Raw genomic sequence first — 27,278 nt, forward strand, 5'->3', positions numbered from 1 at the left:
TGCCCAAAGGGTGTGGTTTGCTCCTAGGGGTGTTGTGTGCCCCCGGGGAAGTGGTGTGCCCCCGGGGGTAAGGTGTGATCCCAAGGGTGTGGTGTGCCCCCGGGTGTGTCGTGTGCCCCCGGGGGTGTGGTGTGCCTCCGTGGATGTGGTGTGCCCCTGGAGGCTGTGATATGCCCTCGGGGGTGTTGTGTGTCCCTGGGGGTGTGGTGTGCCCCCTGGGGGTGTGGTGTGCCCCTGGAGGGTGTGGTGTGCCCCTGGGGGGTGTGGTTTGCCCTTGGGGGGTGTGATTTGCCCCCGGAGGTGTGGTGTGCCCATGGAGGGTGTGGTGTGCCCCTGGAGGGTGTGGTGTCCCCTCGCGGATGTGGTGTGCCCCTGGAGTGTGTGGTGTGCTCCCAGGGGTGTGGTGTGCCCTCGGGGGTGGGATGTGACCCCAGTGGTGTGGTGTGCCATCGGGGGTGTGGTGTGCCCCTGTATGGTGTAGTGTGCCCCTAGAGGGTGTGATGTGCCCTTGGGGATGTGGTGTGCCCTCGTGGGTGTGGTGTGCCCTCGTGGGTGTGGTGTGCCCTCGGGGGTGTGGTGTGCCCTCGGGGGTGTCGTGTGCCCCCGGGGGTGTGGTGTTTTCCTGAAGGGTGTGGTGTGCCGTTGGAGGGTTTTGTGTGCCCTTGGAGGGTGTGGTGTGCCCCGAGGGTGTTGTGTGCCCTGGGGAGTGGTGTGCCCTCGGGGGTGTGGTGTGCCCAGGGGTGTGGTGTGTCCCTAGGGGTGTGGTGTGTCCCCGGGGGTGTGGTGTGCCCCGGAGGTGTGGTGTGCTCCAAGGGTGTGATTTGCTCCTAGGGGTGTTGTGTGCCCCAGGGGAAGTGGTGTGCCCCTGGGGGTGTGGTGTGACCCCAGGGGTGTTGTGTGCCCTCCGGGGTGTGGTGTGCCCCCGTAGGTGTGGTGTGCCCCCGGGTGAGTCCTGTGCCTTCGGGAGTGTGGTGTGCCTCCGTGGATGTGGTGTGCCCCTGGAGGGTGTGATGTTCCCTCAGGGGGTGTGGTGTGCCCCTGGGGGTGTGGTGTGCCCCCTGGGGGGTGTGGTGTGCCTCTGGAGGGTGTGTGTGCCCCTGGGGGGTGTGCGTTGCCCTTGGGGGTGTGGTGTGCCTCTGGAGGGTGTGTGTGCCCCTGGGGTGTGTGCGTTGCCCTTGGGGGGGGGTGCGATCTGCCCCCGGAGGTGTGGTGTGCCATCAGGGGTGTGGAGTGCCCTCGCGGATATGGTGTACCTCGCGGATGTGGTGTGCCCCTGGAGTGTGTGGTTTGCTCCCAGGGGTGTGGTGTGCCCTCGGGGGTGTGGGGTGCCCTCGAGGGTGTGGTGTGCCCCCAGGGGTTTGGTGTGCGCCCAGAAGTGTGGTGTGCCCTCGGTGGTGTGGTGTGCCTCTGGGTGGTGTGGTGTGCTTTCGGGGGTGTGGTGTGCCCCTGGAGGGTGTGGTGTGCCCCCAATGGTGTGCTGGTTCCCCGGGGGTGTGGTGTGCCCCTTTAGGGTGTGGTGTGCCCCCAAGGGTGTGGTGTGCCTCTGGAGGGTGTGGTGTGCCCCTGGCGGGTGTGGTGTGCCCCCGGAGGGTGTGGTGTGCCGCTGGAGGGTGTGGTGTGCCCCTGGGGGTGTGTGATTTACCCCCTGAGGTGTGGTGTGCCACTGGAGGGTCTGGTGTGCCCCTGGAGGGTGTGGTGTGCCATCAGGGGTGTGGAGTTCCTTCGCGGATATGGTGTACCCTCGCGGATGTGGTGTGCCCCTTTAGTGTGTGGTGTGCTCCCAGGGGTGTGGTGTGCCCTCGGGGGTGTGGGGTACCCTCGAGGGTGTGGTGTGCCCCCAGGGGTTTGGTGTGCCCCCAGGGGTGTGATGTGCCCTCGGTGGTGTGGTGTGCCCCTGGGTGGTGTGGTGTGCTTTCGGGGGTGTAGTGTGCACCTGGGGGGTGTGGTGTGCCCCTAGGAGGTTTGGTGTGCCTCTGGGGGTGTGGTGTGCCCCTGGGGGTGTGGTGTGCCCCAGGGGGTGTGGTGTGCCCCTGGAGCGTGTGGTGTGCCCCTAGGGGGTGTGGTGTGCCCCTGGGGGTATGGTGTGCCCCCAAGGGTGTTGTGTGCCCCTGGAGGGTGTAGTGTGCCCTTGGAGGGTGTGATGTGCCCTCGTGGGTGTGGTGTGCCCTCGGGGGTGTGGTGTGCCCCTGGGTGGTGTGGTGTGCCCTCGGGGGTGTGGTGTGCCCCTGGGTGGTGTGGTGTGCCTGCGGGGATGTGGTGTGCCCTTAGGGGTGTGGTGTGCCGTCGGGAGTGTGGTGTTCCCCCAGGGGTGTGGTGTGCCCCTGGAGGGTGTAGTGTGCCCTTGGAGGGTGTGATGTGCCCTCGTGGGTGTGGTGTGCCCCCGGGGGTATGGTGTGCCCCCGGGGGTGTGGTGTGCCCCCGGAGGTGTGGCGTGCCCCTGTAGGTGTGGTGTGTCCCCGGAGGTGTGGTGTGCCCTCGGGGGTGTGGTGCGACCCCGGGGGTGTGGTGTGACCCCGGGGGTGTAGTGTGCCCCGGGTATGTTGTAACACCGTAAAGGTGTTTTGTATTTAATATATATATATAGAACAGGAGTCGCAGACAAGATTTCGAGAGGCACCGGTTGGTGGCCCCTAGTAACTAAGAAACTCTCACCTCTAAGTGTTAATGACCACCAAGTGACCAAGGTCAGGTCGTGGGAAGCTAACCTGGTCTCCGCTAAGCTCATAATTGCAGGCGACTAGCCGGGAGTGACCTTCAAACATGCCGCCAATTTAAGGTGTGGCTTGGTAGAGTGCCTGGGGCTATCTACTTGGGGGCGGAGTTAGTTAGTTGGTCCCCATTATAACCCAGGGTACTGTGCACTCGAGGGATAGATAGGAAGAGACAGACAGCAGACAGGAGAACAGCCAGCAGAGCAAAACCGAGAGGCTGTCAGCCGGACGGGGCGGAACAGTCTCTGTCCACTACAGTCCCCCATCCCCCTCTCTATCCAGCTATAGGCAGACACTTGGTGAGTTGAACATGAAAGGTGACGTAGTCGTGTTTACTAGTGTTGTGTGACAATCAGGGGGCAGACGGCTGTAATGGTCTCGAATTCTGGTGAAGTGACTCACTTGGTACATTAGTAATGAACCTTTAGTTTGATTGCTTGAATTCTGATATTCATCATGCTAAATAAATAGTTGATTCATTTACTTTTAATTTGACTTTAATTGCGTTCCCGAGTTCTTGGAATTTCTGATACATGGCAAACTCGAGTTAGTAACTAAGAGAATCTTGCCTGGAACATGATTCCAGTTAAATCATGTTTATAATGACATCTTAGAGAATTTTGTGATTCCGACAAGTTCCATTCCTGGTCTTGTATATAATGGTCTTGAGTGGATGGTGGCAGTCTACATTCTACTTCTACTATCTACTTTCATACTTCTACCTATCTACCATTCTACCTCTACCACTACTTCCATTTCATCTCCGTACCCTCTCTCTCTTTCACCTGACCACACTCCTCCCTCCTCCCGCCTAGTCCTCCCTACTCCCTCACCCCAAACCTTCACTAATTACTTCATTATTCATCTCTTTCCTTTCGTTTCTCTGCTTCGTTCGTGGCCGTGAACTGTTCGTGTTTCTCTAGAGTCGCGGGTAGCTGATCAGGTTACAATGCCTTGTTGTCGTGACACCTAGGTAATCAAATACCTAGGTCACAAGGTGTTGAACTAGAGGCTGCAGTAGGGACTCTGTGGAGAGCTTTAGATTAGCTAACTGGGGGGTGGAATAATGGACAAAAGAGAGCCATTTCCTCCACCCTCCCGTTAGGATAGTTAACTAGGGGTGGGATAATGGACAAGATAGAGCTATTTCCCCCACCTCCTGTTACAGTGTGGTGTGCCCCCGGGGGTGTGGTGTGCCCTCGGGGATGTGGTGTGCCCTCGGGGGTGTGGTGTGCCCTCGGGGGTGTGGTGTGCCCAGGGGTGTGGTGTGTCCTCGGGGGTGTGGTGTGGCCTGAAGTGTGGTGTGCCCTCAGGGGTGTGGTGTGCCCAGGGGTGTGGTGTGCCCCTGGGGGTGTGGTGTGTCCCCGGGGGTGTGGTGTGTCCTCGGGGGTGTGGTGTGCCTTCGGGGGTGTGGTGTGCCCCTCGGGGGTGTCGTGTGCCCAGGGGTGTCGTGTGCCCCTGGGGATGTGGTGTGTCCCCGGGGGTGTGGTGTTTCCCGGGGGTGTGGTGTGTCCTTGGGGGTGTGGTTTGCCCAGGGGTGTGGTGTGTCCCCGGGGGTGTGGTGTGCCCCGGGGGTGTGGTTTGTCCTCGGGGGTGTGGTGTGCCCAGGGGTGTGGTGTGCCCCTGTGGGTGTCGTGTGTCCCCGGGGGTGTGGTGTGCCCCGGGGGTGTGGTGTGCCCCGGGGGTGTGGTGTGCCCCAAGGGTGTGGTTTGCTCCTAGGGGTGTTGTGTGCCCCCGGGGAAGTGGTGTGCCCCCGGGTGTGTGGTGTGCCCCCGGGTGTGTGGTGTGCCCCCGGGGGTGTGGTGTGCCCCCGGGTGTGTGGTGTGCCCCTGGGGGTGTGGTGTGCCTCCCTGGATTTGGTGTGCCCCTGGAGGGTGTGATGTACCCTCGGGGGTGTGGTGTGCCCCTGGGGGTGTGGTGTGCTCCCTGGGGGGTGTGGTGTGCCCCTGGAGGGTGTGGTGTCCCCCTGAGGGTGTGGTGTGCCCCTGGAGGGTGTGGTGTACCCTCGCGGATGTGGTGTGCCCCTGGAGTGTGTGTTGTGCTCCCAGGGGTGTGGTGTGCCCTCAGGGGTGTGATGTAACCGAAGGGGTGTGGTGTGCCCTCGGGGGTGTGGTGTGCCCCTGTAGGGTGTAGTGTGCCCCTGGAGTGTATGGTGTGCCCTCGGGGGTGTGGTGTGCCCTCGGGGTGTGGTGTGCCCCCGGGGGTGTGGTGTTTTCCTGGAGGGTGTGGTGTGCCCTTGGAGGGTGTTGTGTGCCCTTGGAGGGTGTGGTGTGCCCCGAGGGTGTGGCGTGCCCTAGGGTGTGGTGTGCCCTCGGGGGTGTGGTGTGTCCAGGGGTGTGGTGTTCCTCTGGGGGTGTGGTGTGTCCCCGGGGGTGTGGTGTGTCCTCGGGGGTGTGGTTCGCCTTCGGGGGTGTGGTGTGCCCTCGCGGGTGTGGTGTTCCCAGGGGTGTGGTGTGCCCCTGGGGGTGTGGTGTGTCCCCGGGGGTGTGGTGTGCCCCGGGGGTGTGGTGTGTCCTCGGGGTGTGTGGTGTGCCCAGTGGTGTGGTGTGCCCCTGGGGGTGTGGTGTGTCCCTGGGGGTGTGGTGTGCCCCGGGAGTGTGGTGTGCCCCGGGGGTGTGGTGGGTCCCCGGGTGTGTCGTGTGCCCCCGGGGGTGTGGTGTGCCTCCGTGGATGTGGTGTGCCCCCGTGGATGTGGTGTGCCCCTGGAAGATGTGGTGTACCCTCGCGGATGTGGTGTACCCTCGCGGATGTGGTGTGCCCCTGGAGTGTGTGGTGTGCTCCCAGGGGTGTACTCACCTAATTGTACTCACCTAATTGTGCTTGCGGGGGTTGAGCTTTGGCTCTTTGGTCCCGCCTCTCAACTGTCAATCAACTGGTGTACAGATTCCTGAGCCTACTGGGCTCTATCATATCTACATTTGAAACTGTGTATGGTGTCAGCCTCCACCACATCACTTCCTAGTGCATTCCATTTATTAACTACTCTGACACTGAAAAAATTCTTTCTAACGTCTCTGTGGCTCATCTGGGTACTAAGTTTCCACCTGTGTCCCCTTGTTCGTGTCCCACCCGTGCTGAAGAGTTTGTCTTTGTCCACCCTGTCAATTCCCCTGAGAATTTTGTAGGTGGTTATCATGTCTCCCCTTACTCTTCTGTTTTCCAGGGATGTGAGGTTCAGCTCCTTTAGCCTTTCCTCGTAGCTCAATCCTCTCAGTTCCGGGACGAGCCTGGTGGCATACCGCTGAATCTTCTCTAACTTTGTCTTGTGTTTAACTAGGTATGGACTCCAGGCTGGAGCTGCATACTCCAGGATTGGTCTTACATAAGTGGTATACAGGGTTCTGAAAGATTCCTTACACAAGTTTCTGAAGGCAGTTCTTATGTTGGCCAGTCTAGCATATGCCGCTGATGATATTCTTTTGATGTGGGCCTCTGGGGACAGGTTCGGTGTGATATCAACCCCCAGATCCTTCTCTCTATTTGATTCTTGCAGGATTTACCCTCCCAGATGATACCTTGTGTTCAGCCTCCTGCTCCCTTCGCCTAATTTCATCACCTTACACTTTCCAGAGTTGAACTTCAGCAGCCATTTTCTAGACCATTCCTCCAGTTTATCCAGGTCATCCTGTAGTCTCTGTCTATCTTCATCCGTCTTGATTCTTCTCATAATTTTTGCATCATCAGCAAACATCGAGAGGAATGAGTCTATACCCTCTGGAAGATCGTTCACATATATTAGAAACAGGATGGGTCCAAGTACTGAGCCCTGTGGGATTCCGCTGGTGACATCTCGCCACTCTGATGTCTTCCCCCTCACCGTTACTCGCTGTTTCCTGTTGCTTGAGTACTCCCTTATCCACTGGAGCACCTTCCCTTTTACTCCTGCCTGTTGCTCCAACTTTTTTAACAGCCTTTTATGGGGTACTGTGTCAAAGGCTGTTTGGCAATCCAGGAAAATGCAGTCGGCCCACCCTTCTCTTTCCTGCCTAATTTTCGTTGCCTGGTCATAAAATTCTATTAAACCTGTGAGGCACGATTTACCATCTCTGAACCCATGTTGGTGGTGCGTTACAAAGTTATTTCCCTCCAGATGCTCTAAGAGCCTTTTCCTCACGATCTTCTCCAGCACCTTGCATGGTATACAAGTTAAGGAAACTGGCCTGTAATTCAGTGCATCTTGCCTGTCACCCTTTTTGTATATTGGGACCACGTTAGCTGTCTTCCAACTTTCTGGTAAGTCTCCTGTTTCCAGTGACCTGTTATACACCTAAGAGAGTGGCACACTTAGTGCTTCTGCACCTTCCTTTAGTATCCATGGTGAGATTCTATCAGGCCCAACAGCCTTTGTCACATCTAGCTCCAGCAGACACCTTTTGACCTCATCACTGGTGAGGTCAAATTCCTCCAAGGTTGCTTGGTTTGCCGCCGCCTCATTTAGTGCAGGGGCTTCTCCTTGTTCTATTGTGAAGACCTCCTGGAATCTCTTGTTGAGTTCTTCACACACCTCCTTGTCATTCTCTGTGTATCTGTTCTCCCCTTTCCACAGCTTCATCACTTGTTCCTTCACTGCTGTTTTCCTCCTGATATGGCTGTGGAGCAGCTTTGGTTGGGTCTTGGCTTTACTCGCGATGTCATTTTCAAACTGTCTCTCTGCTTCCCTCCTCACTCTGATGTACTCATTTCTGGCCCTCTGGTATCTCTCCTTGCTCTCTGGTGTTCTGTTATTTCTGTAGTTTCTCCATGTTCTTTTACTCAGTTGTTTCGCTACCTTACATTCCTGGTTGAACCATGGGTTTTTCTGTTGTTTTTCGTTTTTCTCCTTTTGGACGGGGATAAACCTGTCTGCAGCTTCCTGGCACTTTTGGGTGACAATATCCATCATGACCTGCACATTCTTGTCTCTAAGTTCTGTTTCCCATGGTATTCCCCTGAGGAAGTTCCTCATCTCGTCATATTTTCCTCTTCGGTAATTCAGTCTTTTCCCCTCCACTCCCATCCTTGGATAGGTTATCCCTACCTCCACCAAGTACTCAAAGGTCAGTACACTGTGGTCACTCATTCCTATGGGGGCTTCAACTTTGACTTCCCTTATTTCTGACTCATTCAGGGTGAATATTAAGTCGAGTCTAGCTGGTTCATCATTGCCTCTCATTCTTGTGGGTTCCTTGACATGCTGGCTCAGAAAATTCCTTGTTGCCACTTCCAAGAGTTTAGCTCGCCACGTATCTGCACCACCATGTGGGTCCCCATTCTCCCAGTCTATCTTTCCATGGTTGAAATCACCCGTGATTAAGAGTCTTGAGCCATTCCTGCAGGCAACTGAAGCTGCTCTCTCTATTATATTAATGGTTGCCATGTTGTTCCTATCAAACTCCTGTCTAGGTCTTCTGTCATTTAGGGGAGGGTTGTAAATGACTGTCACTATTATCTTAGGTCCACCCATTGTTATAGTTCATATAGTTTAGTTTATAGTTTATAGTTCACACCACACCACATAGGGTGTGGTGTGCCCTCGGGGGTGTGATGTGCCCTCGAGGGTGTGATGTGCCCTCGGGGTGTGTTGTGCCCCTGGGGGTGTGGTGTTTTCCTGGAGGGTGTGGTGTGCCCTTGGAGGGTTTTGTGGGCCCTTGGAGGGTGTGGTGTGCCCCGAGGGTGTGGTGTGCCCCGGGGTGTGGTGTGCCCTTGGGGGTGTGGTGTGCCCTCGTGGGTGTGGTGTGCCCTCGAGGGTGTGATGTGCCCTCGGGGTGTGTTGTGCCCCTGGGGGTGTGGTGTTTTCCTGGAGGGTGTGGTGTGCCCTTGGAGGGTTTTGTGGGCCCTTGGAGGGTGTGGTGTGCCCCGAGGGTGTGGTGTGCCCCGGGGTGTGGTGTACCCTCGGGGGTGTGGTGTGTCCAGGGGTGTGGTGTTCCCCTGGGGGTGTGGTGTGTCCCCGGGGGTGTGGTGTCTCCTCGGAGGTGTGATGCGCCTTCGGGGGTGTGGTGTGCCCTCGGGGGTGTGGTGTGCCCAGGGGTGTGGTTTGCTCCTAGGGGTGTTGTGTGTCCCCGGGGATGTGGTGTGACCCCAGGGGTGTTGTGTGCCCTCGGAGGTGTGGTGTGGCCCCGGGGGTGTGGTGTGCCCCCGGGTGTGTCGTGTGCCCCCGGGGGTGTGGTGTGCCTCCGTGGATGTGGTGTGCCCCTGGAGGGTGTGATGTGCCCTCGGAGGTGTGGTGTGCCCATGGGGGTGTGGTGTGCCCCCCTGGGGGGTGTGGTGTGCTCCTGGAGGGTGTGGTGTGCCCCCAATGGTGTGGTGGTCCCCCGGGGGTGTGGAGTGGCCCTGGAGGGTGTGGTGTGCTCCTACGGGGTGTGGTGTGACACTGGAGGGTGTGGTGTGCCGCTGGAGGGTGTGGTGTGCCCCTGGAAGGTGTGGTGTGCCCCTCGGGGTGTAGTTTGCCCCTGGGGGTGTGTGATTTGCCCCCTGAGGTGTGGTGTGCCCCTGGAGGGTGTGGTGTGCCCCTGGATGGTGTGGTGTGCCATCAGGGGTGTGGAGTGCCCTCGCGGATATGGTGTACCCTCGCGGATGTGGTGTGCCCCTGGAGTGTGTGGTGTGCTCCCAGGGGTGTGGTGTGCCCTCGGGGGTGTGGGGTGCCCTCGGGGGTGTGGTGTGCCCCCAGGGGTTTGGTGTGCCCCCAGGAGTGTGGTGTGCCCTCGGTGGTGTGGTGTGCCCCTGGGTTGTATGGTGAGCTTTCGGGGGTGTGGTGTGCACCAGGGGGGTGTGGTGTGCCTCTAGGAGGTGTGGTGTGCCTCTTGGGGTGTGGTGTACCTCTAGGAGGTGTGGTGTGCCTCTGGGGGTGTGGTGTGCCCCTGGGGGTGTGGTGTGCCCCTGGGGGGTGTGGTGTGCCCCTGCAGCGTGTGGTGTGCCCCTAGGGGGTGTGGTGTGCCCCTAGGGGGTGTGGTGTGCCCCTGGGGGTATGGTGTGCCCCCGGGGGTGTTGTGTGCCCCTGGAGGGTGTAGTGTGCCCTAGGAGGGTGTGATGTGCCCTCGTGGGTGTGGTGTGCCCTCGGGGGTGTGGTGTGCCCCTGGGTGGTGTGGTGTGCCTTCGGGGGTGTGGTGTGCCCTTAGGGGTGTGGTGTGCCTCCAGGGGTGTGGTGTGCCCCTGGGGGGTGTGGTGTGCCCCTGGAGGGTGTGGTGGGCCCGGGGGTGTGGTTTGCCTCGCGGGTGTGGTGTTCCCTCGGGTGTGTGGTGTGCCCCGGGGGTGTGGTGTGCCCCCGGGGGTGTGGTGTGCCCCCGGGGGTGTGGTGTTCCTCTGGGTGGTGTGGTGTGCCCCCGGAGGTGTTGTATGCCCTCGGGGGTGTTGTGTGCCCCCGGGAGTGGGGTGTGTCTCGGGGGTCTGGTGTGCCCCCGGTGGTGTGGTGTGCCCCTGGGGGGATGTGGTGTGTCCCCGGCGGGGTGGTGTTCCCCCGGGGGTGTGGTGTGCCCCCGGGGGTGTGGTGTGCCCATGAGGGAATGGTGTGCCTTCGGGGGTGTGGTGTGCCCCCCGGAGGTGTGGTGTGCCCCCGTAGGTGTGGTATGTCCCCTGGGGTGTGGTGTGCCCTCGGGGGTGTGGTGTGACCCCGGGGGTGTAGTGTGCCCCGGGTATGTTGTAACACCGTAAAGGTGTTTTGTATTTAATATATATATATAGAACAGGAGTCGCAGACAAGATTTCGAGAGGCACCGGTTGGTGGCCCCTAGTAACTAAGAAACTCTTACGTCTAAGTGTTAAGGACCACCAAGTGACCAAGGTCAGGTCGTGGGAAGTTAACCTGGTCTCCGCTAAGGTGGCATATTCATGTAAAATTAAAAGTGGTTCAATTTGCTTATAAATATATTTATGAAATGGTTATAGAAAGGGCTGCAACTGGTCCAAGTTTCACCATCACACCCTAAACAGAAAAGGAGAAAAAAAATACACAACGTATTATGCAACGAATTTTCAACATTTTCAAATACTCTCAGGGAACACATGTGTCAACTAAAATCCTTTCTATAACACTCCGATATTATATTTGGCACATAATAAAGGATTGCTGTGAGTAGTTTTATCATTTTATCAAAAAAGTGTTTAGTGCAATAATATAATCATTCAAAGTTACCCTTCCAAAAATATGCAATATATGATGTTTATAAATTTTTATAAAATCAACAAATGGACTTTGGACTAAAATGTCTACAATGTGCTGTAGAAGCACAAACTCTACATATAAGGTGTAATTTGCATGTAAATTGATTAATAAATGAACGCTCTGAGGTACTTTGAAGTTGTAAATTACTTTCCAGAGTAAAATAAAGATCCAAGTTCGGCCACCTGTAGCTGAGCTTGACTTCGACAGATTTCGTTCATAATTAGCACCCTTGGAGATAGGCATCCATTGAGCAAGGTGTGTCAGTTTCATGCAAATCCCTTGATAACAAACGAGAAAATAAATTGTCATAAAAAAAGAAAAAAAAAGAAAAAAAAAAATGTTTTTTACATATATATATATATTGCACATACATATTACAATTATTACAAGAGTTTGTGCTTCTACAGCACATAGTAGACATTTTAGTTGACACATGTGTTCCCTGAGATTATTTGAGAATGTTGAACATTCGTTGCATAATACGTTGTGAATTTTTTTTCTCCTTTTCTGTTTAGGGTGTGATGGTGAAACTTGGACCAGTTGCAGCCGTTTCTATAATCATTTCATACATAAATTTATAAGCAAATTGAATCACTTTTAATTTACATGAATTTAAATGAATATGCCCCCTAAGCTCATAATTGCTGGCGACTAGCCGGGAGTGACCTTCAAACATGCCGCCAATTTAAGGTGTGGCTTGGTAGAGTGCCTGGGGCTATCTACTTGGGGGCGGAGTTAGCTAGTTGGTCCCCATTATAACCCAGGGTACTGTGCACTCGAGGGATAGATAGGAAGAGACAGACAGCAGACAGGAGAACAGCCAGCAGAGCAAAACCGAGAGGCTGTCAGCCGGACGGGGCGGAACAGTCTCTGTCCACTACAGTCCCCCATCCCCCTCTCTATCCAGCTATAGGCAGACACTTGGTGAGTTGAACATGAAAGGTGACGTAGTCGTGTTTACTAGTGTTGTGTGACAATCAGGGGGCAGACGGCTGTAATGGTCTCGAATTCTGGTGAAGTGACTCACTTGGTACATTAGTAATGAACCTTTAGTTTGATTGCTTGAATTCTGATATTCATCATGCTAAATAAATAGTTGATTCATTTACTTTTAATTTGACTTTAATTGCGTTCCCGAGTTCTTGGAATTTCTGATACATGGCAAACTCGAGTTAGTAACTAAGAGAATCTTGCCTGGAACATGATTCCAGTTAAATCATGTTTATAATGACATCTTAGAGAATTTTGTGATTCCGACAAGTTCCATTCCTGGTCTTGTATATAATGGTCTTGAGTGGATGGTGGCAGTCTACCTTCTACTTCTATTATCTACTTTCATACTTCTACCTATCTACCATTCTACCTCTACCACTACTTCCATTTCATCTCCGTACCCTCTCTCTCTTTCACCTGACCACACTCCTCCCTCCTCCCGCCTAGTCCTCCCTACTCCCTCACCCCAAACCTTCACTAATTACTTCATTATTCATCTCTTTCCTTTCGTTTCTCTGATTCGTTCGTGGCCGTGAACTGTTCTAGTGTTTTTCTAGAGTCGCGGGTAGCTGATCAGGTTACAATGCCTTGTTGTCGTGACACCTAGGTAATCAAATACCTAGGTCACAAGGTGTTGAACTAGAGGCTGCAGTAGGGACTCTGGGGAGAGCTTTAGATTAGCTAACTGGGGGGTGGAATAATGGACAAAAGAGAGCCATTTCCTCCACCCTCCCGTTAGGATAGTTAACTAGGGGTGGGATAATGGACAAGATAGAGCTATTTCCCCCACCTCCTGTTACAGTGTGGTGTGCCCCCGGGGGTGTGCCCCCGGGGGTGTGGTATGCCCTCCATGGAATGATGTGCCTTCCGGGTTATTGCGTGCCCCGGGGGTGTGGGTTTATGGTGTGCCACAAGGGATGTGGTGTAGCCCCAGTACTTATTCGACCTAGGACCAACCACCAGTCCACACTCCACCCAGGACCAGCCACCAGTCCACACTACACCAAGGACCAGCCACCAGTCCACACTCCACCAAGGACCAGCCACCAGTTCACACTCCACTCAGGACCAGCTACCAGTCCACACTCCACCAAGGACCAGCCACCAGTCCACACTCCACCCAGGACCAGCCACCAGTTCACACTCCACCAAGGACCAGCCACCAGTCCACACTCCACCAAGGACCAGCCACCAGTCCACACTCCACCCAGGACCAGCCACCAGTCCACACTCCACCCAGGACCAGCCACCAGTTCACACTGCACCAAGGATCAGTCCACACTCCACCAAGGACCAGTCACCAGTTCACACTCCACCAAGGACCAGCCACCAGTTCACACTGCACCAAGGATCAGTCCACACTCCACCAAGGACCAGTCACCAGTTCACACTCCACCAAGGACCAGTCACCAGTTCACAGTCCACCCAGGACCAGCCACCAGTCTATACTCCACCAAGGACCAGCCACTAGTTCACACTCCACCAAGGATCAGTCCACACTCCACCAAGGACCAGCCACCAGTTCACACTCCACCAAGGACCAGCCACCAGTCCACACTCCACCAAGGACCAGCCACCAGTCCACACTCCACCAAGGACCAGCCACCAGTTCACACTCCACCAAGGACCAGTCCACACTCCACCAAGGACCAGTCACCAGTTAACATTCTACCCAGGACCAGCCAACAGTCCACACTCCACCCAGGACCGGCCACAGTACTCATTCCACCCAGGACCAGCCACAGTACTCACTCGACTTACTGCCAGCCACAGTACTCACTCGACCCACTGCCAGCCACAGTACTCACTCGACCCACTGCCAGCCACAGTACTCACTCGACCCACTGCCAGCCACAGTACTCACTCGACCCACTGCCAGCCACAGTACTCACTCGACCCACTGCCAGCCACAGTACTCACTCGACCCACTGCCAGCCACAGTACTCACTCGACCCACTGCCAGTCACAGTACTCACTCGACCCACTGCCAGCCACAGTACTCACTCGACCCACTGCCAGTTACAGTACTCACTCGACCCTCTTTCTGCCATAAAGTTTGAACAAAATAACATACATAATATTACAAATATACGATATACATATAATATTATAATATTAAACATATAAATATATATACATATATATTGTTACAAATATACAATATACATATAATATTATAAATATATAGATATATACAACAAAACAAGGCAATATGGGAGTAAATAAACAAATTTGTGGCCACTGTAACAACTTCATAAAGACGAAGGTTACGGGAATTGAATGTTATATCTGTAAGACTAGATTCCATTCGGCTTGTACAGGAGTGAGTAACACTACGGCACTGAGAGATGGCCACTTGCTCTGGGTGTGTAAAAATGACCTGCCAGCTTGGAATATCCTAAAAAACCTTCTAGATAACATGACGCATGATCGGAAAACATCATTCATTGGAAGCCTACCAGCCATCCAGAAGGAGTGGGAAAGGAACAACAATTCTAATATACAAGGGGCGGAGGCTATAGTCAGGGATGAAACTGAGGCTGAAACTCAGGAAGTTGCAAACTCTGACTCAGTAGGCCTGGATGTAGATGACAGTAAACTAGAAAGTGTACCAGACAGCACTGACAGCTCGATAGGTACAGACACCACGACGGTTCTCGATAGAGCAATTCAGAACAGAAGGACAGACTTATGCAAATTTTATGCAAAGGGCATATGCAGACATAGATATGCTGGTAATAAGAAAGGATTAGAATGCAGTTACCAACATCCCAAAAAATGTTTAAATATGCTTAGGAAAGGTGAGTGTCGATTTGGATCAATATGTAGGTTTTTCCATCCTGACATGTGCCAAACCTCACTAGAGGACAGAAAATGCTATGACCTTAGCTGCCCACACTTTCACGTGAAAGGCACGGAACGCTACATAAAGAGTGGCAAGCAGGATAATGAATTTGGAGGAAACTCTATAAATTTTTTATACCAGACCGGCAGAGAATTCAAAAGGAGCAGCATGGAGAGTGTATGGAACTGGATGCCAGATCCACTGGCATTCCAGAATTACAGATACAATTACCCACCGAAAGGGAACTACAACTACGACAGAAAACTGCCCTACAACAATCAGTACTGGTCAGAACAAACTCATTATGTCCACGATTAATGGACGTGCCGAAAAAGTCTCCCATTCAAACTATCACTAATAGAGTAACCTCATTCATCTTTGCCAACATACAAGGACTGAAAACAAGAACAAACAACAAAGTACAGTTCATAAATGGCCTCCTCACGGAGTCAAATGCAGTATTTGGAGCTTTCACAGAAACCCATGCAGGGGAATTGTTGGACAGTGAGATCTGGATTCCAGGATATAACCTATACAGGTGTGATAGGAAAATTAGGTCACATGGAGGAGTGGGTCTGTATATTAGGGAAGACCTTGTATGCTCGGAGCTCCTAAACGTTACAAATGAGGTGGTAGAGGTACTGGGATTAAAAATAGAGAAAATAAATTTAGTGATTATACTAATATACAAACTGCCAGATGCAACGGCTGAGGAATTCACAGAACAGATAAGCAAAATAGAGAATAGCCTTGATAATTTGGAGAACCCGATACCTGATATTATTTTCCTAGGTGACTTCAACTTGCCTAGTCTCAGGTGGAAAATAGCAAACAATAATATTATACCAGGAAATCTATCAGGACCTAACCAACCACAGATTAGAGAACTACTTAGATTCTGTGACAAATTTTCACTCAATCAGCAGATATCGGAGCCAACGAGAAATGAAAATATTCTAGATCTGGTCTTTACGAACAATGAAGACATTATCAGAGACATTACGATATCAGATACCACATACTCAGACCACAAACTCATTGAAGTGCAAACGACCATCAATACTCAGAATAGACCTAAAACGTTGATAAAGCGAGAGGGGCTATTCAGTAAATTCAATTTTAATAATAAAAGGATGGACTGGGAGATAATAAACAGGGAACTTACAAACATTCCATGGGGAACTGTTCTAAATAATACAAGTCCTACAGAAGGAATAGAAAAACTTACTTCAGAAGCGTATCAAGTCTGTCTGAAACATGTTCCTTTGAGGAAAGCCAGAAAGAGATCTAACGTAGAAAGAGAACGCAGACGACACTATAAACGCAGGAAAAAAATAACGGAACTGCTTATGCAGACACGAATTTCCCGTCAAAGAAGGAATAATTTAAATAGGGAGATTGAAGAAATCGAGCGGAAATTGAAACACTCATATGAAACTGAAGAAAGGCAGTTAGAACAGAAAGCAATTCAGGAAATAAAGAAAAATCCAAAATATTTTTTCTCATATGCGAAATCAAAAGCAAAAACCACTGCCAGTATTGGACCTATTCGTACAAGTGAAGGTTCATACACGGAGGATGACAAAGAAATTAGTGAAATCCTAAAAAAGCAGTATGAGGACATGTTTAGCACTCCAATAAACAACATGAAGGTGGAAGATCCAGACAATTTCTTTATGCGGGATATTCAAACCCCGGTAAATATAACTGATATAAACACGAGCGCACTAAATTTTGAAAAAGAAATTGAAAACATGCCCATGCACTCGGCCCCAGGTCCAGACTCATGGAATTCAATATTTATAAAGAAATGCAAAGTGCCGGTAGCACAGGCACTCAGTATAGTGTGGAGGAAGAGCTTGGACACGGGGGAGATACCAGATGCACTTAAAGTGGCAGTCATAGCCCCTCTACACAAGGGAGGGAGCAAAGCATTGGCAAAAAATTATAGACCAGTTGCACTAACATCGCACATCATAAAAGTATTTGAGAGAGTGATTAGGAGTCAGGTCACCAATTTCATGGAGACCAATGACCTTCATAACCCAGGCCAACATGGATTTCGAGCGGGAAGATCGTGCCTCTCACAGCTACTTGAGCACTACGACAAAGTCACTGAGGCATTAGAAGAGAAACAGAATGCTGATGTGATATACACGGACTTCGCAAAGGCCTTCGATAAATGTGACCATGGCGTGATAGCACACAAAATGAAGTCAATGGGAATAACCGGTAAAGTAGGACGCTGGATACTCAGTTTTCTGTCAAACAGGACTCAGCGAGTAACTGTCAACCATATAAAATCTAGTCCAAGTGCAGTGAAAAGCTCTGTACCTCAGGGTACAGTCCTTGCACCACTGCTTTTCCTCATTCTCATATCAGATATAGACAAAAATACAAGTCACAGCTTCGTATCATCCTTTGCAGATGACACAAAAATCAGTATGAAAATTACCTCAGCTGAGGACATTGAAAAACTTCAAGCTGATATTAATAAAGTTTTCGACTGGGCATCAGAAAATAACATGATGTTTAACAGTGATAAATTCCAGGTACTCAGGTACGGTAAAAATGAGGACCTTAAACATAATACAGAGTACAAAACACAATCAAATGTACCCATAGTAGGAAAACAGCATGTAAAGGATTTGGGAATAATAATGTCTGACGACCTAACGTTTAAGGAGCATAACCAAGCAAATATTGCGACAGCCAGAAAAATGATAGGATGGATTACGAGAACTTTCAAATCCAGGGATCCCATCACAATGGTTGTACTCTTCAAGGCACTTGTGTTGTCCCGTCTTGAGTACTGCTCAGTACTCACTTCCCCCTTCAAAGCAGGAGAGATTGCTGAAATAGAGGGAATACAGAGAACATATACGGCACGCATAGACGCAATAAAGCACCTAAATTATTGGGATCGTCTCAAAGCCCTCCAAATGTACTCACTAGAAAGAAGACGAGAGAGATATCAAATAATATACACCTGGAAGATACTGGAGGGCCAAGTACCAAATCTACACAGTAAAATAACAACGTACTGGAGTGAACGACATGGAAGAAAATGTAGAATAGAACCAATGAAGAGCAGAGGTGCCATAGGCACAATCAGAGAACACTGTATAAACATCAGAGGTCCGCGGTTGTTCAACGTCCTCCCAGCAAGCATAAGAAATATTGCCGGAACAACCGTGGACATTTTCAAGAGGAAACTAGATTTATTCCTCCAAGGAGTGCCGGACCAACCGGGCTGTGGTGGGTATGTGGGCCTGCGGGCCGCTCCAAGCAACAGCCTGGTGGACCAAACTCTCACAAGTCGAGCCTGGCCTCGGGCCGGGCTTGGGGAGTAGACGAACTCCCAGAACCCCATCAACCAGGTTAACCAGGTAACCCACTGCCAGTCACAGTACTCACTCGACCCGGGGCCAGTATTCCCATCCCTCACTTCCATTATGGTTAGCTCCACAGACTTTATTAGAATATTTTACTTCTTTTATTCTGGCACAGCTGCGCATAGAAGAGGAACAGTGTTGACGTTTTCTCACAGGTACGACGTTGATGAACAATGAACACGACATTAATGAACAATGAACACGTCGTTGACGAACAATGAAACACAACAATAACGAAGCATAAATATGTTCTATATAAAATTATATAATAATTAGCACTCTCCAGCAGTTTGGAGTAATTCTGTCTTAGCACGAGATGGTACACCTAGTAACTCAAAAAAGTTATTTATTATGGCTGGTTTTATACAAAAGAATGTTGTGCTCTGTACTTACTTACGCAGATGAGTTACAGCTTGAAGATACTGCTGTGGTTCTAATGGTTGTTCCAAGTGCAAGGTAAAATATCCACAATGGCGCCAAGTGCCATGTTTGTTCATGGCTATCATGTCCTCTACCCTGCCGTCGCCTGGGTGAAGCCACTTCACCTCCTGCACTTCATTCCTGAGGAAATATAATAATTACTTTAGAGAAATTAGGAACCAAATATAGTTCCACAATGGGAGTAATTGTTTAAACTTTCAGTAAAACACAAAGGTCAAGACTTCTGAAACATTTTCTTCTTGAAATATATATACACATGTTCATCAATATCGATGGCGACCACTCATTGTCAACAATTTGTGTGGGAGCGGGTTAGGATTATACGATTGTAGTGGGGAAGTGTGAGCTGCTGGTATGGGGAGCCGCCAGCCCTGGGCTTGCGAAGACACCACCTTTCCACAGTCGTCATTCAGTCTGTTTTGTTCGTAAGCTCTTTCACCAACATGAACTTGTCAGCGCCAGGCAGCGCGATTCTTGGCGATATTCTCCTAGTTTTCAGTCTAAGGCACAGTTAATAATAATAATAATAAAGAAAATAATAATAATAATAATTTATTCATAAGGAAATACAATGGGTTGGTGAGATTACATAAGATTGGTATTTGTACATTCTTCTAAAGCCACTAACATGCACAGCGTTTCGGGCAGGTCCTTATTCTAACATATAAGGTAAGATGAAATGGTACATTGCAGCAAAGTTTTATATCAACAAATAACAACAATATAAATTGACAGAGCTGATTACATTGGTAAAGATATATGTCGTAAGTAATAATATTGGAGAAGTAGGTAGCACAAGATACAGTATGAGTTTGAAGCACAAAGTAGGAAACTATGAAAATTAAATTATGCTCGAAATCTATTTCATCTGGATGTTGATTACTGGTGTCAGCTTTTGCATGAACACAGCCTCAAGCATACGAAGCCTTCTACTGTCGTCGGTGTGTGTGATAACTGTCATATCTTTCACTATGTCTTGACGATTAAGGATAGTGTTTTAATATTGAGAATGATGTTGCTTAATACCTCCGTCTTGCTAAAAAGAGTAAGACGTCTACTCAGTGTACTAGACGTCCTACACTTCATCGGATATGAATATATCGAATGATGTTACGGTATCGCCACCTTCATTGGAGTATGGAGTGGCGATTGCGGCGTCATCTATGAGAGGGCACCTCAGTTTCCCTGATGTTGGGCGCTACATGGACAACACCATCTTTTGGTGGTGGAGTGGCAGCGATGAATGGCTCCTGTTTCCTGCTTTGATCAGACAGTGAGGTCGACATGCATGGATGACCTCTCGTGGATGGGGGAGTCGACTGCTAGCGGCCGTGGAATGTGGACGTTTACCGACCCTCTGTGGCTGTTGGAGTTGTTTGCCGTTTTCGTCACCAGGTGGTGTGGGCGTCCCTGCCCTACCAGTTTTGTTGCCTGCCTGGCTGCGTTGACGTGGCAGTTCAGACATGGGGGGCCATCTTCCTCCTGTTCAGCGTGTGAACTCCGTGGGCCTGGAGTTCACTTGTAAGGCTGGTTATCCGACCATCGAGATGGTGATGTGTGACATGCTTCGTGTCCCGGTGGAAACTGTTTACGGTGTGGAGCTAGTTACGGCCCATCGGGTTGTTATTAAGTTCGTGGGGGAGGACGAGTACCGGGACTTCCTCCGTCGGTACGAGGGGCGTACGTTGCCGTTGCCAGACGATACCGGCTCTGTGGCGATTTCGGACCGCAATGGTGCCCTGACTTATGTCAGTATCCATGGTGCGCCCCTTGAAATCCCTGATGACCTCCTCCGGCGTTACTTCGGGGGGTTTGGTACTGTTGTCAGCGTGTAGGTGAACACGCTCTCCTCGGGGCGGTATGCTGGGAGGCGCACAAACATTCGCACGTTGGGGATGCGCCTGCGGTCGGATATACCTTCTTCTGTCCGGCTTATGGGATACTACGTCCGGGTGTATTATGCCCGGCAGCTTCGTACCTGTTTCCAGTGTGGCCTGTTGGGGCATCAGGCTGCCGGGTGCTCTGCGGCCCCTGCTACTCCTGTCAACTTGTTCCGCGACGAGGATTTCCCGCCGCTCCCTCTGGAGGCAGTCTCCGGTGATGTTGATGAGGTGGTGCGCGTCCCGTTTGCTACTGCAGCTTCCCCGGTGGCGCCTGCCGTTCCTCCGGTTGTTGCCGTTCTTCCTCCGGTTCTTGAGGTACCGTCAGTTGGTCTGCCTGATCCTGTTGCTGTTCCAGCTGCTCCCGTGGGCCTTCCTGGAGCCCCCTGTGTGACGTCGCTGTCTTCTCCCTCGTCTTCTGATTCTGCGCTTGGCCCTGTGTCCGTGACTCGGGTCCCGGATGTGCTTTGTGCTGGGGTGGCTGCGGAGCCTCCTGCTGTGTGTGGCCCGGTTCCCCCTGTGATAGAGGCTGCTGCCGTTCTGGCGTCGGTTCCTTCGGCTCGTGGTACCCGTGTTTCTGGGTCACTTACCGGCTCTGACGATATCCGGCAGGAGCCCAAACGTTCCCGGCGTTCGTCTTCTTCCTGGGCCGACGTTGGTGACTTCAGTGCCTGCGGGGCTTCGGGTATTGACAGTGTGGTTACGGATGCGTCGATGTCTCCGCGGTTCATGGTGGCGGAGGTACACGTGCCAGCCGGTGCTGGTGCCTGTGTCTCGGACGTGCCTTCGGTTCTTTCTCCGCCGGGGACTCTCCACAGTGGGGTGGGGGGTGGTGGCTTCTGCTGCCAGTGATGGTGTGGACTCTGGTGCTGGGCGTGGCCTGGTGGTGACGTTACGGAAGGATGCGCGCCGTCCGGGTTCCCTGCTGTCGTCTGGTGGTGTGCCCGGGGCCGCGGGTACCCCTGTGGTGCGGGTGCGCGTTGGGGCCCTAGGGGACGTGTTGCCGGCGTCTGTGATGCTGCCGGGTCACTGGTCGAAAATTGCTGAGTTACTGCTCTCTGACGGACCGGAGTGCTTTTATGGTGGGCAAGTTCCCTTTCTGTGGGGGCGAGTAGCGACTTCTCGCCTCCTGAGTACTACCATCTGGGTCCCCAGTTTGCAGGTGTTTGTTGCCCCAGTTCCGGATGTTATGGCGTCCCTGGTGGATGGACGGGACCCTTTGCAATGGGTGTTCTGGGAGGAGTTTAATGTAAGGTTCCCGCGGGCCAAGTTCCCGGGCAAGTATGTGCTCTGATTTCCTGTGTATTTGCTCTGACATGCTGTGTGCCCTTCTGGCTGTTTGTTTGCCCTGTTCTGTTATGTGCTTCTGCCTCTCCCTTTGTGCGTAGCTTTGCCGTGTGGCATATTAGGTTCTAGTGCTTGGCGTCACTCGTTTCGCGTTTTGGCTTGGCATTTTGCCTTTCCTGGCTTTGCGATTCACCCTTCACAGGTACGCCGGGGTGCATCCGATCCCACGATCGTCGTCGCCACTAACTCAACAACAACAACAACTCTCGTGGATGGCAGGTCACGATCAGCACCATGTGCTACAGAGCATAATGTCAACTCTCCGGTGAGTGAGTGTTACCTCATGGTTTCCCCAGTGTACCATCTGTCTAATTGATGACTTTTTATGTCCACAGAAGTGATATGTGGAGGTGATTGTATTGAGGAAGGCAGTTTACCATGGGCAGTCCACGTACTCTCAGCTTGGTCCTGGAAATTATTCTAAATGGTAGCTGCTAAAGCTGCTAAATTACGCAGATGGTAGAGATCGGTGTACCCCGGGATTCGCTTAGAAGAGTAACAGATGACAGTGAGGTGTCTAATTGTGAAGCGCTGTTAGTAGGCTGCTAGAGGCTTCTGCCAGGGGTTAGCTACCCTTGTATATGATTGTTTGTGACCCCTGTCAGCATGATACTGAAGTCCTCTGCCATTGGGTTGCTGAAGAGCGAAAGTGGGGTGAAAGCACCTCGTGAGACTGTGTCGGTGGATTGGCCACGAAAAAGGTGAACTCGCCCGCATTTGTCAGGTACACGTGTGCATGGTACTGGGTGGTGGAAACGCTGGAGTAGGTGAACACTGCCAACGTAGTAGTGTTCTGATTGAAAGTGCCTCTACTGTAAATATGTGTAGTCATAATCTGTTTTATTTAAGACATTTTTAAAATTGAAGGTGTAAATATATTGGTGAATTGAATAGTGTTTTGTTTATCCCCCGCTTATTTCTTCTTTGCACTACTACAGTTCTGAAGACGCACTACCGACTTGGGGTCGGATATTATACGAGAGGTTATAACGTCAAGAACACGGTTACTGGTCCTAAGTGGCTGTAACAAATGATATATCTGTTTACATTGAGTAGACGTAGGCACTAAGACGTCTTACACTTCATTTGTAAGACAGAGGTATTAAACATCATTCTCAATAACACAACACCATCCTTAATCACCAAGACATAGTGAAAGATACGACAGTAATCGCACGCATCGACGATCGTATGAGGGTTCGTATGCTTGAGGGTATGTTCATTCATGAGCTGACACCAATAATCAACATCCAGATGAAATCGACTTCGAGCCTGCAACTGTTCGATGGTCGTAAATTGACCCAGAGGGAAGATGTAAGACCTACATTGGCGGACAGCTAGAAGCCGGAGTCAGGATACAATCACCAGCTCGCCCTACCCTACCCCGCTTCCTACGATTAAGGGGGTTAGGTGAATCGTAGAGTGAGGTGTACCCCACACTAAATGTCTAGATTTATCCTTGTAAGCTGTAACTTCTGGCGGCTTACAAGGTTGTTAAAGAAAAACAACCTTGTAAGCCGCTAAAAGTTACAGCCCCGCTCCTGTGCCAGGTAAGCCCACCACGGGCTCACCATAGCCTGTGCTACTTGTAACATTTTGTTCCTACTAGCTGAATCTAAAACAAAAACAACAACAACAAATTGTCATCCAAACGGGGTCACCATAGCCCGTGCTACATGGACATTTCGTTCGGAGTTGCTAAATCAAAAACAACAGTAAGTCCCCCCATACCTCTCTTGTAATCTGTATTCCCACACAGCTGCCGGCAAACAACTGTACACTCCAGGTTCTCCTGATAATTCGAATCATTGCCAGAGAACATGACAAAGTGAAAATGCGACTCCTCGGAACCTACAAGCACTTTGAGCACGAAATTGCAGCAGCAGTTGACAAGGCAACATCAGTTGACGTCCATATACATGGTAACGAAGCAATAAAAGTGGACCAACAGTAGATCTTGGATGGGGCCAGATTCACGAAGGTACTTACGCAGGTTTTTCTTTTTAGCTACGAATGTTTTCCTTCTTAGCGCCTTCGTGGCGGCTACGTCGGTATTCAGGTAGCTACACTAAGTCGAAAAACCTTCGTAAGTTTGGTCTGGGATCTAAGTGTTGTTTCGACCACTAGTAGCTTTACGTAAACTAGATATAACTCAATTTTTCTCTACTACATAATACTGGGATCGATTTTAAGATTTTGGAACATAAACAAAAGATTATAACAATTGAATCTCGTGAAGAGGAGTCCTTCGTGTGTGTGTTATATATGCATTCTTTGCTTGAAACTTTGAGTAAATATGTATTTTATGATATTTGAATAGTTTTGTAATAGCAAGATATTATACTAGTAGTTATTAAGTAAATAAACATTGGTGAACATGAAATATGAGAGAAGGTGACGAGACCTGCCTGATGGGATCATTTACTATCACCAAATGGCCCTGTTCACCTAGCAGTAAGGGTGTACCTTTAGCTATACATACTCATTTCTAATTTGTTTAGTTTGGTTTTATTTTGAAATTAAATCTGGGTGAGACATAAAATAAAAATATGCTGCACAAATGATGTTAGGTAAGAAGGGTAAAAATGTCAAAAACTTTATTAATTGAATACTTAAAGCTATAATTATGACTAAATGGACTATTAAAAGAGAGAGAGAGGGAAGTAGGGGTCTAAGACCTCTTATTGTTACACAACTTGGGTGTGGAACAGGTAATTATTAAAAGAAGGCACCATGCCGGGAAGGCTATGTAGCAGTAAGGCAGTGAGGTGAGGCAGCTACTTATTTGAGAAACGATTATTTTATTTACCTTATAAGCTAAGGCAGCTTATTTTATTTGAGGAATACTCGGCTGATTCCTCTACATTTAGCATGGAACAAATTTGTGTCCAAGACCTCTTCCTGTTACACAATTTGGCTGTGTGTAACCAAACTAGAAGTGCTCTACAAATCAAGGGACCCAGAATGTGGAATGACCTCCCGAATCATGTCAAAGGCTGTACCTCTCTCAGCCAGTTTAAGAGTAAAACCAAGTACTACCTAATTGACACCATGTAACCTATCTTACCCCCTAAATGTCAACCCATGTCTTGCTATTCTTAAAACAACGCTGTTCACCAACGTGTACAATTGCTGATTTGTGCTATGTCACCCCCCCCCCTTTTTTTTTATTCCTTCTTTCAACACAATTTATACCTAATCCCGATTACTATTAAGTTTTAGTCTAAGTGAGACTTAGCTGGTCGGCCGAGCGGACAGCACGCTGGACTTGTGATCCGGTGGTCCTGGGTTCGATCCCAGGCGCTGGCGAGAAACAATGGGCAGAGTTTATTTCACCCTATGCCCTGTTCCCTAGCAGTAAAATAGGTACCTGGGTGTTAGTCAGATGTCACGGGCTGCTTCCTGGGGGTGGAGGCCTGGTCGAGGACCGGGCCGCGGGAACACTAAAGCCCCAAAATCATCTCAAGATAACGTCAAGTGTTTTTTCCCCCACACCTTGCCCGAAATGTTATGAGTATTAGTGGCTTTAGGAATTGTATGTACTAGCTCTCTCTATAAATCCAACATTATGTTTGTAAATCAACTGTATGTACTTTTCCTGGATAAAATTTATTTATAATTATTTATTTATTAATCAGTAAGTATCAAAAGAAGGCACCAAGCTGGGAAGGCTATGTAGCACCATTGTGTGTAACAATAAACCAAATTTTATTTTAACAAATAACGCACCTGTATGGTAAAACAAATCCTGTCAGCTATACAAATATTGATGCAGTTATTTAAATTAAAAAATATAATGAAAGAAATACTACTGGTTTATTTTTATCCTATCTTCTTGTACTGTACAGTATATCCAAAGAAGTGAAAAATTTACATAATGCACAATTTAATGAATGATTAAAAAATGATTAGCTTGGAATAGCAGTTCAAAAGAAATATGACTATTACATATCAACATGAGATCTTAATGATCCATGGTTAACATGATTTAATAAGGATAATACAGTACTTGTAATAATACAAACTATAATTTAAAATCTTTATTACTGATTTTTTTATTAAGATTAGGTATACACAGCAATGTGCTGCTACCCTATTCTATATGAAGGACCACACAGTGTAGATCAAAAACCAGCTACAAGCTCATTCAACATCCTCACTTCACAGGATGGCCAGTCATACATGGAATCAGGAGAGAACAAAATACTTAAGGCTGATCTATTAACCTCCACTGGTAAAATCTGGGTGCAGCACAAGAATATCTTCCAATATTCCTGAGTGTATGAAGTATTTACAGAGCTCAAAGTACCTCATACCATTTGGTCTGAAGTCACTGATAACATGGCAATCACAGATATAGTGTTGGAGAGTATGTCCTCTCAAGTAGGACTGAAAACATACGTTTTTTCCACCAAGAGGTTTATAAACCCATGGAACCGCCTACCCACTGAAGTCGTAATTGCCAAATTCCAGCTAAAAAATATCATTAAGACAATTAGCAGGCCCTTTAACAAGCCGCCGGCTTTCTGTCTTCGTCGAGGCCACTAAATAGTTAGTGGCGTTGGGTAAATTCAGTAAATATATACAATAATTGTCAGCGCATCTTCCGAACAACAAGGACAGCTACACAGTATCTCTTAGAATTACGTAGGTAAACAACAAATGTAACATATTTGTTTACTACAATGTCGGTGCTGGCTGTAGAAGTTGAAAAAACAGTTTTACTTCGAAATATACTAATTTTATAAGAAAATTCGACATAAATAGGAGGCAGTAGAGCTCCGATAAGCCAGCACTAAATCTTCAATATGAAGAATGTTGCCTGCTCTCTGATTGACCAAACGAAACACAGTAGTGACCTCTATCGGCACGCAGGTGAACCACACCCAAAACCCAAATATCTTCCTAAGTGGACCTACGTGAATCGCACCTAAGCATCTTTTTAGGGCACACTTAGCAAACCCACTTACGAAGAAATACATGGAGCTACGTGAATCTAGGTCCTGGATACAGAACGCCGGGTCTCACTATTGGAGGCGAACCTGTCACTGATTCCTCCCAGACAAATCACAGCCGGGAAGATGATATTTCTGAACAGGCTGAACCGCTGGTTAGCGGATGCCGACACCATAGTGCGGCAAGTGAACGAAGAAAACCCTACTCTGAAAGCAACGACAGCTTTTCTTAAGACAAACGACGCCACTCGACCCACGATGAAGATGACCTTCGAAACAGCAGAACAGGCCCAGGAAGCAGTGAAGAACGGGTTCAAGTGCTTTGGAATCTCCTCCTCCTCAAACCAGATCGCCATGGAGACGGTCTATATTTTACCATTCTATCTATTCATCAGTATATGTATGTATCTATCTGTCTTTCTGACTATCCACCAACCTCCCTATCTATCCATCCGTCCATCTATTAATCCATCTATCTATCCATCGATCCATCCATCTATCATTATATACATGAATCTATCCATTTATCTGCCCATCTATCCAATCATCAGTGTATCCATCCTTCTATCTATTC

At 49.8% G+C, this 27,278-nt stretch overlaps 1 protein-coding gene across 1 annotated transcript in view; it reads right to left on the bottom strand.

Annotated features, from left to right (window-relative positions):
• The window catches only part of LOC123752055 (uncharacterized), a 156,635-nt gene that overhangs the window by 108,823 nt on the left and 20,534 nt on the right, over positions 1 to 27,278 (bottom strand). Inside the window, exon 3 of the mRNA XM_069314745.1 lies at positions 18,475 to 18,642. Within this exon, the coding sequence (XP_069170846.1) occupies positions 18,475 to 18,642 (168 nt within the window). The remainder of the gene's footprint in view (positions 1 to 18,474; positions 18,643 to 27,278) is intronic.

The sequence above is a fragment of the Procambarus clarkii genome, chromosome 80 (assembly GCF_040958095.1).
Source record: "Procambarus clarkii isolate CNS0578487 chromosome 80, FALCON_Pclarkii_2.0, whole genome shotgun sequence".
In the NCBI taxonomy this organism is placed as follows: domain Eukaryota; kingdom Metazoa; phylum Arthropoda; class Malacostraca; order Decapoda; family Cambaridae; genus Procambarus; species Procambarus clarkii.